Here is a 17,014-nt window from a genome sequence, read left to right on the forward strand (position 1 = left end):
TTTCAGTACACAAAATTTTTTTTTGAATAGTCATACTCCATGAAGATTTACATAGGAAGACCTTTACACAGAACACTCCACCCAGTGGCAGCAGACCTGGTAAGCTCAATTTCATGTGGACAAGGTTGGATGTGGGCCAGGAAGACAATGGCCTAGTAATAAAGGCTGACCAAAATCAAACACTAAGTTGTGCTACTGTATATGCAGCACATAATATGCAAACATTTTTGCACTGGCCCACAGGGGTATAGAGGAGGAAGCCCCGGTGGGACCCACTGCCTGGTAAGTACTTTGGTACAGCTGTGTATTCAGATGTTTGCAAAAAACTAAAAAAGGACAATTGCAAAAGTACAGACATAAGTAATAGCAGGTGAATTGGAAAGTTCTTGCAGTGTTCAAAACAGTCAATTTAGTACTTATGAGCCAATGTTTTAATATCGGACCAATCTACAATGTGACAATTGATTACATCACACAGATATTACAATAATTGCATGCAGTGACAAAGCATCTGAGAAAGCTCTTTCCCTGTGAATCCACTCTGCAGCCTTATCAGGGTAATGGCCAGGTACGGATTTAGGGGTCAGGCCGCCCCTAGGCACTACCTTTTTGGCTCACCAACACCAGGGGCTCCTACTGCTGTGACTTTCGTTGCTGTAAAGTGAGCTGCCACTTAGCATATAGATAGTTAAATAGTATTTAAGGCTGAATAAAGACTCACGTCCATCCAGTTCAACCTTGGTGTATTAACTTCATCCCTTGCTATACGTAGTGTATACTGATATGATTTATGGACAGATTATGATTATTGTTTTAAATGTATCTATTGTGTCTGGTGTGTATGGTCAATATCGCTCCCGTGCATCGTTAATAACTTTCCCACACACGCAATCCTCCATTGGCTGTACACGCAGATCAATTCTGATTATGTAGCTGACCTGCATGAGGAGTGGCCGCGGGTGATGTAACAAAACAATATTGGTAACAATATTGTTCATTGTGTACTGATAATGATATCAGAAGAGCCGCGTGTCATCTAGAGTGTACAGGGCTCTAGAGATCAAATGCATGTGTTCTAAATAATTGAAATCTACATCCAATGCCCACCCTACAATAAATAGCAATACAATGCATTAAACAAACAGCCATGGCATTCCTGTATACCAAATATCTAAGGATTCAAGTTTCCTTTCACATAAACAAGAGTCTGAAAATAGTAGATTTGCCAATCAAACTGGAAGGCACTTTTAGTCACTAGCAGATGTCGGATATCTATAGCAGTGTGGAAAATGTGGCTACCTAAGCATATATCTTTACAATGCAGTAATCAATAACTATGCTCTGCTGAAGAGTATTTTAATGTACAGTAGTTATCTAAGCATTACACTTTATACTTGCCTACTTTTGATTTCACCTCTCCGGGAGAAGCCCGGAGAGGCAACACGTCAGGGGGGCGGGGACAAGGCTGACATCACTTGGTCCCGCCCCCAATGCCGAAAATAGATGTGATTTGCAGACCGCGGAGAAGGGGTGGGGCTTAAATGCAGCGAAATGCCGCAATCGCGTCATTTAAGCCCTGCCCCCTCACCGCGGACCCCTGATTTATGGTAATTAAAACAGCGGGCAAAGGTGGGAGAGGGGGCTATCACTAGAAAGTGGGAATCTTGCACATCTTCCCGGGGGGCCGGGAGAAGGACCCGATTTTCGGGAGGCTCCCGGCCATTCCGAGAGGGCAGGCAAGCCTGTTACATTTTATATATATATATATATTTATATATGCTGTATAATCACAATGTCTTTTTTTTAGATGCGTTAAGGTCCATACACACTGGATTATTATGCCCAGCGTGTATGTACAGCGCTGACCACTATCATCGCTGGGGTGAAAGCCGCTCAGTGCGTACACACTGAGCCGCTTTCCCCCTGCCCGGCGCTGTCAGCTGGGGGCGGATGGCTTTGCATAGTGCAGAGATATGCAAAGCCGTCCACAAAGCCACAAATTTGCTGGCAATACAAGCATATGAATGGCTTTCCCGGCAAAAGCCGCTGAAAACACCAAGTTTGAGCGGCTTTCAGCTCAAAATCACCCAGTGTGTATGGGCCTTTAATCTGATTTAGTATAGGTTTAAGAAATCATTCCTATGAGCTTTTGCTCTAATTTTATATATAGATATAAACACACACACACGTACACTGATAAAACCACATTGTTTCTTATCAGAGGTGAGAATTAAATACACTGTGTGTTAATTCAAAAACATTGTCTGAACCTGAAAGATGTAATTTTCTCATCAGAAGTCTTTTCTCTGCCCAGCCTGTTAAACATTCTCCATCCAGCTCGGAACAAATGATTTTGTAATCTGAGCTGCCATTCAAAGGAAATGGGTCAATTCACAAACAAGATTACAACCATGAACTGTTATTTTCTATCTGATCACCTCTAATAAACACTGCACCTATTGCATCTGTCAGATAAAGATAGAAAGAACACTCAGTAAACCCAATTTGGGTGTGGCATATTAGGTTGACAATGATCAGGTGGATAGTGTCTAGGTTCACATCAAAAGATCAATATGGGGAAAAGGTTGACACAAGCAAAAGGTCGAATCGGAAAGGACAATGCATGAAAAAGTAAACATGGTGTATTCTCTCTTATTGGTGTCAGTTTGTAAATTTTAGCATATGGACCCCAATTTGTGTACTACTGCATACCCTTGCATGGCACGCGTCACTCGCCATGATATGATTCCCAATAGATGTTCACGTGGCTGGTAAAGTATGAAAAAGGAAAAAAAAAATATTTAATATATACATACGCACATATACCTGAAGTGTGATAGATGGTGAATATTAAAAGACTAGTAGTGCTTAACCCTTTGAGTGCCAACGTTGCTGTGAGAGATCCTTAAAATATCTGCTAATTTTGGGTGCAATATTTAACTAAACTTCAATTAATCTGAATGTCATAGAGACAAATGTATGGTAATCTACCAGAAGCAGAGGTAGATTTAAGGGGGTTACACTTGAGATTTTGTCAGATTTGACCCAATTCAGATGGATTGGGTCAATTTATCTGACAAAATCTGATGTGCCTGTCTGACAAAGTCTGATTTGCCTGATGCTGTAAGACCAATGCACGTTCCCCAGTGCATTGGGTCTAACCAAGAGATTGATCCTCCTGCACATAGGATCAATCTCAAGGCAATCAGGTCCAACTTGTTGGACAACAAGTTGGACAAGTGGAGGGGGGCCTTTAGACCTCATGGGCCCTAGGCAAGAAACTGGTTTGGGGCCCTCCTCCCCCGAAAAATTCATAGCACTATATTTTAGCTGCTTATTGTAGATGGATAGAGCACCTTGGCTCCTGAACAATCTACCGATAAATTCTCAGCTGCATGAACATCGGCATTGCGTACAAATCTGAATCAAGCTTTAGTTCTTTTTGAAGTAGGCTTAATACTAGTGTTACATTTAGAGTAAACTAACTGCCCACATACAGTGGATGCAACCATTTTGTGTGTCCAAATATTGTAACAAAGAATATTAAAGGGATTTTGGGAGTGTGGCCATGTAGTCATGTAATGCTCCTCCGGGAATGTTTTGGATGGCCAGGGTATCTTTATAGGGCCCTTTGGGACCTGTTGGGCCCTAGGCAGCTGCCTAGGTTGTCTTGTGGAAAAGCTGCCCAGAAAGGGATGTAATTGACATCCCGATAGATGGTATGCTGGTGCCAGAAGCAAACCCCATAGATTTGTTTAAACTCACCTACCTGCAGATTACCTATTATGGTGGCAGGGGTGTTTGGAATTTAAACAAATCCCTCAGATCTCACCTGGCACCGAGACAGCCTCCTGAAGGGCTGGTCTTTCTGTGTGGGGGTTGAGGTCACCCTGACATTGTACAGAGTGACACCCATAATAACGAATTGGAGATCCGTGTGCTTGGTTTAATCTACTTACCTGCAGATTACCATCTATGGTGGCAGCATATATGAGTAACTGAGTTGGTCCAATAAATGCACCGGATACCGTGGCAATATATCTAGCTTGCCACCCTGCTGATCACCATACATGGTGGCAGTCTGAGAGACTAATAGAAACTATGCCAGGACAATAGTGAGATTAAGAGAGCGATTCCCCCACTGGGAGAATAGGGTTGATTTACCAGTGTGCACCCCCACTATATAGGGTAGAACACATAGGTATACCCCCTTTCTTTACCACATCGACAATTTGTATAGTGGTTAAGTGTGATTACTGAGATAAGATTACTCAGACTAGATAAGTGGAGACTAGGATCCAGGTAGAAGGAAGAGATTGGCATCTTTATTCATAAATCCAATTCACTACTAGGATCGGCCTATCTACACACTGTTTGTAACACTCCACAACATATCTTGAATAAAAACGTTATAAAGAGCAATCCCTGCCCGCCACCTTGTTTTTTATGTGTGTACCCCCACTGTATATGTCTATGTATGTTTTTTAACTCATTTTTCGCAGCCTTTCAATAAAGATTATAATAAAGGTTAATTTTTAGGTTTATTAATTAGAGGTGCACCAACAAAAAGGACACTCTTTTTCTTCTTTCTCCTCTATATATGCCGTGTCCATAGGTAGCACACCCCTGTTCCCAGAAATATAAGGACTCTTAACTGAGGACATATTTAGGGGTCCGACCAATATCCGTGTCTTGTGCGAATGACAAACTCTCCCCCCCCCTAGGTGCCAGAAGCAATCCTGTCAGCAGTAATTCCGAAAATCATAATCCCAAATATAAATACTGGGGAGGGTTAGGCTACTGGTGGAGGGTTATGGCTAAGCTATGACATGGGGAAGGGGGGCGCTTAGGTTTAGGCTGCAGCATCAGAGGGATAGACTACATGAAGGGAGAATTAGGGGGTAGGGTTAGGGTGAGTTTATATGTTTGTACTTGTTGGCATTATGGTGTCGGTATTCTGGCTGTCAGTGACCTAACTATGGTTATCCTGTACCCAAACCCCTTGAAGAGTTTTTCTCTCAGAGGCTGGACTGGGTATGTTCAGCATACTGATGATAGCATCACTCTCTGCTTTCCATTAATGAAAAACTGGGAAGAAGAATAAGGAAAACCTGTGCTCTTCCGCTCTCCAGCACACGGCTACATGAGAGAATTACAGGTGATTTGTGCCCAACAAAGCTTTTAAATTGGATGTGTGATTCGTTACAGGGGTTATGTTCTTTATTACAAGGGATATGTGCCAAAACATGTGTGCTACATTACTGGGGGTATGTGATAAATCTGTTAAATCTGTTAAGTCTGATGAGTCTGTATGAATCTGTATGAATATGGTTAGAGAGAGAATAAGGGGTAGGGAATAATTAAAAAATGCTAGAATATATTAGTGTGAAGCATACAGGGCCTTATTCTAGTTCACTCTTTCTGACAAAATCCTTCTTAGATGGACAAAACCATGTACACTGCAGGGGGAGACGTAAAATATGCAGAGAGAATTAGATTTGAGTGAGTTATTTTGTTTCTGTGCAGGGAAAATACTGACTGCTTTAATTTTACACTGCAATATAGATCTCACTTTAAAGAAAAACCCAACCCAAATTTAACTCTCTCTGCACAAGTAACATCTGCCCCACCTGCAGTGCACATGGTTTTGTACATCTAAGAAGGATTTTGTCAGAAAGAGTGAACTAGAATAAGGCCCACAGTGTGTTTACTATATCTTATACATTCACAATAATGTAAAACACCACTTTAAACTTATTGGCTACTGTATCTATGCTTTCTTTGACCACTGCAGTTCGCTTATTTGGACAACTGCCATGATTTGCAAAATTAAATATTTGGTAGAACTAGTACTCCACTGGCTTTCCGGATGTGGTGTGCGCCTCCGACAGTGGGGATCCAGACAGTCAGTATCCAACGTCAGGATCCCGACTGCTGGTGCTCTGACAGGGGGGCGAGCACAAAGAAGCCCCTTGCGGGCTCGCTGTGCTTGCCATGCTGCAGGCCCGGTGGCTCGCTATGCTCGCCACAGGTTCTGTTCTCCGTCTATGGGGGTCGGGGACCCCCATAAGGGAGAATAGCCCCGGTATACCCCCTGTCGGAGCACCGGCAGTCGGGATCCCGACGTCGGGATACTGACTGTCGGGATCCCCACTGTCAGCGCATCATCTGGCTTCCCTTCCCCTTCAGAATCCAATTCAAGCTTTTCACACTGGGCCAGATGCATTTAGCTTAAAATATGATAAACCTGCTTCTAAGTGCCATGTTACTGGCTGGCAAGAGCCACTTCTTCACTGTAGGGGAGATTCTCTAACATCCGTGCCCCCTTACCACCGCACATAATTATGGCAAAAGACAGCCCTTGCATTAAGAGCTGCCTTTTGCAGTGAGCGCGGCGTGTCCCGGCAGCTCCCCCCCCCCTCCCTTGGCTAATTTTGCTGCTGCTGCAGGGGGGAGTGGGCTCTCCTCCTCCCTGCACCTGGAAGATGATTTTCAGTGCAGGGAGGAGGAGGTCACAGGTCCGGGCAGCACAGCGCTGTGCTGCCCGGACACTAGTGAGGGGTGGTCGGCGCGAGTCAGCGGTGGTCGGTGCGGGGTGGCGTTAAGAAGCCCATAGGCTTCTATGGGGTATCGCTAGCTTTTGCTGGCGATACCCCCCGCTGCGAACACCCGCAGTGCGTGTTTTGCTGCATATCAAAATGCGGTAAAAACCCAGATAACAAGTTTTTACCGCATTTCTGTTTTAGAGAATCTCCCCCTAAAACCAGGCATCTCTCATCCTAATCCTCTGTTCCATGTTCACTATCTACCCGATCTGTTTTATCCCTGTCTGTCTGCCATTCAATCAGCGCCCCACTACCTCCTCCAGTGCATCTCTGACACTGGTGGGAGGGGTCACAGGTCATCCAAACTGTCATTACTGTATAGTCTAACATTATGGCATAATATTTCTCATTACAATAATCTTAAAATAAACATATACAACTTGATAATTTAGCAAAGCCTATAGTTGTAGAACATGTACTGTTAAGTAAGAAAAAAGGTATTATAGTGATTACGTTACTTGAGTACTAAAAGAGTGTAACAGGATACAAAATAACTCTTGATGATGATGATGATGATGATGATGATAATAACAATAATAATAATAATAAAATAGTATTTCTTTCCTCACATTCAAGGTCTGTGTTACATAGAAGAAATGTCATGTTTTTTCTGTCGTGTCTAATACTTTATAATCACCTACTCTGAGAATAATACCTGTAATATATTATCATGTATGTAGCACCAAGATAAATTTATTTTTATCCTACTCAAGAGCAAACAGCTACAGCAAATCTAATGGAATTAGGCAAGTGCATAAATGATTTCTTTTCCCTAGGGTCTGGGAAATTCTGTCTCTTAGTAATAATAAAAAAAAAATACATGTGCTACATATTTATTTTTCCAAGTATTTCCATAGACCCGTTTGGTAATGTAAACCACACAGGAACAGGGTTATTATCAGTTTCCTGAGCACTCTGCATGTTTCACGTGCTATTCTCACCTTTCTTACAGATCTCAATTGTTTAGGTTAAACTAAGTGTGCTCTTATCCATTTCCAAATGGCTTGATTATATGTGCAGAAGAAAGAAACTGCAATATACATATATGTGGGGGAAGGGGGTGTCTGGTGATAACTTCTCAGCTGCCAATACTTAGCACATCATTCCATTTGAGTGCTTAAGTTTGCTAGTGCATATATGGTGTCAATGAAGAACAGTAGTATAGAAACAAAATGCATGTTTCAGATTTGCAGCTGTGTCTAATGCCTACTCAATCAAATGTTTCACTTTCATATTATTTGACAAATCTGTCAATGCCATCTCTACTTTAGCGATGCAGAACACTTTCCAATTCTAGGCAAACTCCAAAGAAGGTACTATGAAGCTTCATATATACAAAACTACTAAGTTACTCACTGAAAAATATCTATATGCTATAAAATATAATGCATAAAAACATACAGAGAGGTTCAAGAGGTTCAGTTGTTGTTCAGTCCAAACCCCAGAAGAAGTGAAAATGTGATCTAAGTGCCCTTTAATTAGAGCAGAGTATGCTCTGTGCTGCCTTTCTCTCTGTATGGAATCTTATAACTGGGGCTCTGTTTCCTAGAGACAAAGGTGCGTCACCACCGACTCAACCTCCAACTCTTGCCTGAATGTGGTGCTGCTCTGTACATTTTCTCATCTGCATCCTCCATCCCAGAGACTGTGCCCCTGTGCATTACAGTCCAGGGTACTTGTGTATTATCTGGACGCCCGATTTTTTCATCGGGTCGGAAAAATCGTGTCGAATCGCATCGCATGCGACCAAATTGGCCGCGAGGGGACGCCGAAAACGAGCCCGAAGCCACACTTTATAAAATCAACTCCACGCCGACGTGGATAGTGGGGGTATGAAATAAGTCGCAACGCTTGCCACGCTTCAGGTTGGCGTTGATGGTGGGGTGGCGTTAACAATGCATTTGGGCTAATACACCTAATAGGGGGGCCATGGGGGGCATTTAACATTGCCCCTAATGGTAAATCAGGTCTCAGGGACCATTTGGGAACATTTAACTTTGATTCCTATGGAAAATTCGGGTCCATCGCATCGCATTGCGGCCGATTTGGTCGCATGCGATGCGATTTGACGCGATTTTGCCGCAAATCGCGTCAAATCGCATCTGACTGTATGCCTTAAGTGAAGGCATACAATCTTGAAATTGGGCGCGCAGATAATACACAAGTACCCAGTCCAGAGACTGCTATGCATTTACACCATTGTCTAGACGAGTGTGCACTACAGTACACTACATTTACATACACTTGCATTTAAAATCAAATGTTATTGGCAGCATCTGGACCATGGCTTAAAATGGTCCTAGAGAGTTCGCGAAATTCCTCTCTCTCACTATAGGCGGAGCTACTTGGAGATGATGCTCTCACCACTAAGTGCTTATTTAAGCTTCGGAAGAACCTCAACAGAGAACAGGCATGCACTTTAATACATGTTGGATGGCCCATATAAAGGCACAAGTGCAAAGCCAATAAAGGCATTCCACATGCTTTGCACTTAATAAATTACATAAATTAAATAGAGGAGCAGGGATTTAATAAGGAAATATGCAAAAACACCACATCAACACACACATATTTTTAACTTTGACATATTAGTATAGTCTCTATACTTAGCTTGTCACTGTTCAATCTAATCATTTGGCTGCAATCACTGTCTGCCACCATCTAAAATTGGATCATGTTTTGTATCGATCAAATGCTCAGCAAGAGGCTCCTCTGGCTGCAAACAAAGTCATTAGTCCAGGTTTAACTGGTTCTCTTTTACTTTCCATCGACTTTAATGTCAGAGAGCCATATCTAATTGTAGTACTTGCTGTAAGTCTGTACCAGATATAAAATGTAATCTTTTTTTTCTCTACATTTAAAGATTATAAGGCAGGAAGAGATGACCCATCATGTAGAGTTTACAGTAAAAAAAAAACGTTTCTGGCTTGATTGCACCTGTCTGTACATGTCAGCACTTCATATTGTTTGTACCTAGTCAATGTAAGGTGAGATTTACCATCCAGAGGAATGGTTTTCTTATGTCTGTACAGCATTCTATTATTTTGCTCTTGACAGGTCTATTCTCTGCATTTTGTATTATTTATAGCTGTAACATCAGATGTATAATTACAACAGTATATATTTCAGGGAAGGCAACACAGGCATGCAGTTGTGCAGGTGTTAAAAGATCTTTGCTTCAGAAACATATTTTATACTGGTTTAAGTCTTGAAGTAATAAGTCCAGTTTTCCATTTGCTATTCATTGGCTTGTACACTCTATTCCAGACACATTATAAAATAAAACTGGTGTAAAATAACAATGTTTAAAATTTCACTGATTTTCTTTCGATTTTTTTTGTCCTCTAATTAGGTAACACAAATATATTTGCCAAATGGAAAACATTTTTACTTTTTTTTTTTGCTTTTTATGTTAAATTTATATAAATAATGTGGTAGAAAATAAATAGTCAAAATATTCTCTTGTTTTTACTTTGCTAAGCACAATTATGAACAATGTAAAATGTATTTAATTTTGAATCAAATTTGATATCAAACATCGGTTGCTGTTGATGAACTTTATAATATTATTGTAAAAATATAGTCCAATATATTATCAAGAGTGAGGGCAACTGTCTGGTCAACCTGATTATGTCTCAGCATCTATTTTGATTTATCTAGGCCTCTAGGACCGCTGGAATTTGTAGTTCAGAAAAGTTGGAGTAACACTACAGTAGTTACCTGATTAAGGGATTTTTTTTCATGTATAGATGACAGGCACCTTACTAAAGCAGACACTGACAAATTATAGACTACAGCAAATACCTGCACATAATAATATGGAAAGTAGACAAATTTACTCTCTAATTTCTGGCAGCTCCAAATTTCTATTTCCTGCATGTGAATGCATGAACACTGCCGTTTAAGGAACAGCTCAAACATAATTACTGACTTGTATATCTGTCACTTAGACACAAATAGATTGAAAAAGCAGTAATGTATAATTATGAAATATGCTTGGGCAAAACTGAATACACTAAATGACAGATGAAAAGAACAAGTGATTCATTACTATGTAATGATTTAAACAGGATGTTGGAAGAAATATATTATAAAGATTTTTTTTATTTTTTTTACATCTGTCACTTACAAAATTATTGGCATCAATGGAAAATACGATGTCAATGTGAAATCCATAGTAAATCGCGGGGATCCATGTAGTTAGCATTATTTTTGTATGGCTGTGAAAATATTATTTAACCATTCCACAAAAAATACCTATGTTTCTTGTCACAGTCAGTTTCATGTTAATCACCGTTATTCCCTAGTAGTGGAAATCTCTCGTAACCATTTAATTAATTTCATAAATATATAAATCTTATATAAATAATGACACATGCCAACCAGGGTAGGACTGTCCCACAGGGTTATAGGGGAAACTCTTTGTGGACCCCCACTGCCTAGGTAGCCAACTCATCCTCATACCTTATACTGCACAGGACTGCTGTATGGTGTATTTCTACAATGTATTGCTGCTATTAATTTGGTAATGTACCATGTATGCACTAGCAATATTTTATATATACATATTTCCACCCCCAAACATTGGCCCCTACCACTGATTTGCCCCGGTGGGTCCTTCATGCCCCAGTCTGGCACTGATGGCAACTAGAGTTTCAGTATAATATTGGTCACATTTATTTTCTCATTTTGATTAAATTAATTTATGCTGTTAGTATGGGGGCTGCCGCTGACTGCGATGCCTGCACTTCTCCGCTGCAGCTTACACGCTGGTCTTGGCAGACAGCCGCCATCGCTCATCCACTGGTTGTGCCGGGGTGCTGGCATCTCCGCTCACCCACTGGTCTCAGCACCTGTACAATGCAGATGACAGGCACCTGCACTGGAACATGTGCAGTATCGAACTTGGTAATTCAAACATGCGAATACCCCCAATTCATTTTTTACAGGAAACCACACCTCTAACCTTCAGTTGTGATATGCATTTAACAATGACAATAGTTTTTATCTTGCAAAATAAGTACATTTTAAAGAAATATCAAATCACTCAAAGCACACATTTTGATTGAGCACCATTTGTGTTGTTGTTCCTCTAAATAAGTAGTGCACCTGTGTCTTGTTCCCGTGGAAGTCTGCAGATGGCTGCAGCAGCATTTTCCCTGTGATTTCTGCAGCTCTGCAGCCCACGCTGGGCTAATGGATCAGAAGGTATAATTATATTGTTGCAGGGGGTGTGGGGTATGGGCCCTTGTGCATACCACTCAGCTTCCTGATGCAGGGAAGAGAGACACATGCCTGTGATGGCCGGCTGCCATTTGTGGGTGATAAGCAGAGCAGCAAGTGAGAGAAGTGCTCCCAACTGCCCATAGCGCGACAATGCTGCCTGAGGGAGGGACAGTCCCAAAAAAATGGGACTGTCCTGCCAAACCTTGCACCCATTATAGATATGCCAGTCATTGTGCTATAATTAATTTCAAATACTGTAGGCATTTGAAGAAATATTATGAACATTTATAAGACAAAGGGCCAGATGCACCAAGCTTCGAAAACTGATACAATGGAGAGTGATAAATGACCAGCCAATCAGCTCCTGTCCTTTACCAAACCAGGCCTACAACATGGCAATTAGGAGCTGATACTTTATTGCTCTCCACTTTATTACTTTTTAAGGCTTAGTACATCTAGGCCAAAGATAGAAACTGACTGATACTGTATCTATTAACAAAGTTTGAGTCCTGCACTGGCCCGGTGAATGGTATCCCTAGGCAAAACTTCAATCTACTGCCCCCTCCCAACCCCACACTGCCACCAATACCCACTTTCCAGACCCTCAAGGGGAAAGTGTGAAGATGGAGTCTTAGATGTTTCAGAGCTGCCACCTGCATTTAGTACAACTAGGATGTCTTCCTCATTGACATCCTTCATTTTGTGATAGGTAGACTTGGTATCGCCCCACAGAGCCCGGCGCCCTAGGTGGCTGTCTAAAGCTGTGTAAGGTTAGAGCCAGCCCTGGTTCTGCAGCCCACATTATCAAAGAGGATTTCCCTCTATAGAAGATTAATGCGGGAAAATATAGTGATGCTGGCACTGGGATAATATTGTAATGCTCATATAATCATATTGATATATAATACTAGAAGAAACACTTCATTTGGTGTAACCCCTAATAAAATCTACACAGTAATATAACTGTGTAGCTCTTATTAGGAGGTATGCTAAATGGTTTGTTTCAGTACTATATAGCAATGTGATTACTTGAACATCAGAATAAATAAAAAATGTTAACATCTCGGTAAGGAAAAACATCAGTCCTAATACACTTCCATTATATAAGCACCACTATACTGAACATTTATATACTAATATTTATAGCTCAAAAAAAAAAAAACTATACCCACTTCCAAAAAAAAAAAAAAAAAAACACTTTACAGTGTCTAAGAAAAGTCTGAATTATTAACCTACATCCACAATCTGCCACACTATCCTGACATTAACAGAAAAAACTGTACTGTGGAGCAGGAATTTCCTGTTGGTTATTACTATGGATTAGGGGCCTGAGGGGACAGGTAAAGTACAAAAATCTGCATTCCATGGAGATATCCTATAAGACGAAACATTTTACTTTATGGCTTATGTGCCTTTTTGCAAATGAGGGCAAGATGTAGAAATCACGTAAACTACAAAACAATTTATCTTAATTATAATGCACCCTGTCATTTGTTCTCAAAGATAGTTTGGAAAACTTGAAACTATATGTAGATAGAATTGCAAGTATGTATACTATGCAACACACAAATTTATAGCCGTAGTCAGAATATGGCAGATAAAAAAAATCGAGGTGCGTTTCTTCCCAACTGTTTACATTAGGAGCTATAAGTAATAAAACCGAACATTTGGCACAGAGAAAGCGTTAATGCTGAGAAGTGTGCTTTAAAAAAAGGAGTCTCTATCTTTTAACAATTATAACAATTATAAGCTTTTTAAGTGTAAATATTTAACCATGAAGCCTATTTATGTCAATTAAATAACACAAGACCATTCTGATAGCATGTACTGCTGGATCCAGTCACTATTATATTATTAGTTATTTTCATAGTATATATATATATATATATATATATATATATATATATATATATATATATATATATATATATAGATCAGAAAAAAAAGACTGGCACTCCGGGGTCTTCAAAAAGTGCTGTATTAAATGGCAACAAGCGTCCAACGTTTCGGGGGTTGTCCCCCTTTGTTATCACCACGCACCTTGACAAAGGGGGACAACCCCCGAAACGTTGGACGCTTGTTGCCATTTAATACAGCACTTTTTGAAGACCGCGGAGTGCCAGTCTTTTTTTTCTGATCTACCTGTTCTCATAGACGAGCACCAGGGCAGCTGGACGTTTGCGGTGAGTGCCGGGCCGCACACAATATATATATATATATATATATATATATATATATATATATATATATATATATATATATAGAAGAAGAAATGCAGCGGCACTCATGGACTCATCTCTCATCTCATCTCCAAACCTTCATCAGGAACCTTCCTGATGAAGGTTTGGAGACAAACCGAAACGTAGAAATACTACAATAAAGAAGCAATTCTTTTTCACAAGTCCATGAGTGCCGCTGCATTTCTTCTTCTATCTACACATTTGCAACAGAAGGCACCTGGCCTAAAAACTACTTCAAAGCGTGAGTGCCAGACCACCAAGACTCTTCTATATATATATATATATATATATATATATATATATATATATATATTTACTGTATATTGCATTACTTCCTGTTTTTGTTGGTAAGCTTTAGCTGTGATTAGCAGCGCATCACATGTTCCTTCTGTAACAAACGGTGACTGCCATGATTATCTCGCTCACCGTACTGTGCTTTATATATATTTATTTATCTATTTCCACCAAACTTAATGATAGAAATTCTACATGTTGCATTAATGTGAAGTCAAAACAATCATTTGCAATATGTTACAATGTAACAAAATGTTATTGCTTTTTTTTACATTTTCATTTAAGGCTCTGCTTCTCTGTCTATACTCATGTAAATAAACTTAATGCACAGCGGCAAGTGAAAAACTATTTTGACGTTTGCATCCAAAATATCTATGGTGATGTTCCGTGCTTCATTCTATGGTTCCGCAGGATAATTCTAGCCATTACATATAAGCTGTGAGCATATAAATAACCTTCTGTCCAAAGAATGCTTTTACTGCGTTATTTATAGTGGCAGGCTCTTCTATCTCACCTCACTACAACGCTAATGGGTGCACCCTTATAGTGCAGAACATAATATACTTCTATGACTGACAAAAGCTCTTTGCCTACTATGGAAATACGTTCTTGCTTTTTCTCTCTCACCCACTGTATGTTCACATAGCATTCAGAATATCCAACACACATAAATCATTCCAAAACTGGAAGAGGTATGAGAAGTCCCTGTCTAATTAACTCAAATGAATGGAAAACATGTCACTGCTTCTTTACATCACAATGCAAATGCTTATGATTGCTTGAGAAAGACACTGTGGTTGTTGCCACTGATTAAACAGTGAACTTTTATTAATATAAGTGGATGCTTTGAAGTGCTAACACATTTAAATAATATAAACAGTGTTGAATTCTTATTTATCTTTCATGAGTCAGCATTCAAGAGAAGGTATGTATTCAGTACATCATCCTATGGTGGAATTGGCTATAGAATTAGACCATTTTAGCTCATACGCAGCAACAATATTCATTTTACTTCTCTCCCATATAACACCATAGCTCCAAGCAGGGGTGTAACTAGATATTCGTAGGCCCCATAGCAAAAGTTTGTAAGGGCCCCCTATTTAGCGACTGATGGTGATAAATGTATGTAAAACATATTACTTAGAAAGTAGAAAAATGGGCCCCCTACAGCTCTGGGCCCCAAAACAGCTGCACCCCTTGCACCTATGGTAGTTACGCCCTTGGCTCCAAGTGAATGGCACTGGACCACCTAAATTCCACTCTGATAACTGGCTCTGTGTTTAAGTGTACATTTTTCTTTGCAGACTGAGCCCACATCACATATTAATAAATCATATGCAACACAGAGTATATAGACACAACAAAAGTATTTTAATATGTTTAAATAAACTTTTCATATGGATGTTTCACATTCTTGGGCAAAACCATTGTATTTAATCTGTTAACATCAAACAGTGAGTGATTGCTGTGTAGTCTCCACACATATGTAATGTGTATATACACAGGAGTGGCTGTGTTTATGTATTTATTTCAGCCCATACATCATTTCCTTATGCTTGAATAAAAAGAAGGCATCTGTTACTGGGAGAAGGCGTTACAAATGTGAGGATAGAGCGAGTTAATGGTCTACCACAGTCAGCAACTAGGACTTGACATACGGCATAAACACATTTAATAATTTTACCTCAGGATAGTAGCCAATATCAATATAGGTACAGACGGGGTGAAACGCTCCAGTTCCACAGGCGTACAAGTGAGTGTGGTTATAGGCCTTGAGAACCTTAATGAAATTTGCACATTCTTTCTGTAGGGATAAAAAGAAACACAATTAGTGCCCTGGTGTAAATTTTCATATATTAGCTTTATGTATTGACCAGTAAGTCCTGCATGAAATAATAATTCTGTCAAGAATTAGCTTAATAGAATGAAAAAAACATTTTCAATACAATGGATTTGATTTTAAATCAGACACAGTCATGTGCATTTCTTCTAGCTTTTGATGGTCGCACGCCCTTGGACAAATGTAATAGTCTCTGAGTCCAGCGGCCATGTGACATGCCGGCTAAATTCTGAGGATTTTTTAAAAGGGCAATCATTAACAAGCCATCGTTTTGCATTAAATGGTAACCTCAGAGTTTGGCAGCCGTGCGGGATGTGGGATTACATTTGGCCCCCAATCTCAGTGTCTGTAGACACTTAGCAGTATATTTGCTATAGTGCAGGTTTTTAAAAGTGGAGATGTTGCCCTTAGCAACTAATAAGATTTTAGCTATTACCTTCCAGAAGGTAGACCTTTGAAAAAGCTGGGGGATACCCAGCGAAACGTGTCAGTCTACAGCACCCCCACCTTCTCCTTCCCAGTGTGGCTGTGGAACAAAGCCAAACTTTCCACAAGGATACCTGAACTAAGACACAAAAAGAGGACTTTGCTACCAATCGGGGATTTAGAATTAATACAAGCAAGGACAGTGTATCTTCCTCACGGTGACCACTTCAAAAATACAGCACGGAGCAGTGGCAGCTATGCCGGATATGTGAGTTCATCTACTGTCCCCCCAAAAAAACTTTTGCCCATTTGGAGTCCAATAGGAACAGGATCCATATATGAAGGCATAGTGGGGTGCTTTCCCATAATACCCTCATTCAACC

The 17,014-nt window shown here is 40.2% G+C and overlaps 1 protein-coding gene across 2 annotated transcripts in view; it reads right to left on the bottom strand.

Moving 5' to 3' along the window:
• SEMA3A (semaphorin 3A) overlaps nt 1-17,014 on the bottom strand; it is a 221,723-nt gene that overhangs the window by 96,901 nt on the left and 107,808 nt on the right. For both annotated transcript variants that reach the window (XM_083183085.1, XM_083183084.1), the window contains exon 4: nt 16,050-16,169. In XM_083183085.1, coding sequence (XP_083039211.1) covers nt 16,050-16,169 — 120 coding nt within the window. The remainder of the gene's footprint in view (nt 1-16,049; nt 16,170-17,014) is intronic.

This window comes from Crinia signifera, chromosome 4, assembly GCF_055691185.1.
Source record: "Crinia signifera chromosome 4, ASM5569118v1, whole genome shotgun sequence".
In the NCBI taxonomy this organism is placed as follows: Eukaryota; Metazoa; Chordata; class Amphibia; order Anura; family Myobatrachidae; genus Crinia; species Crinia signifera.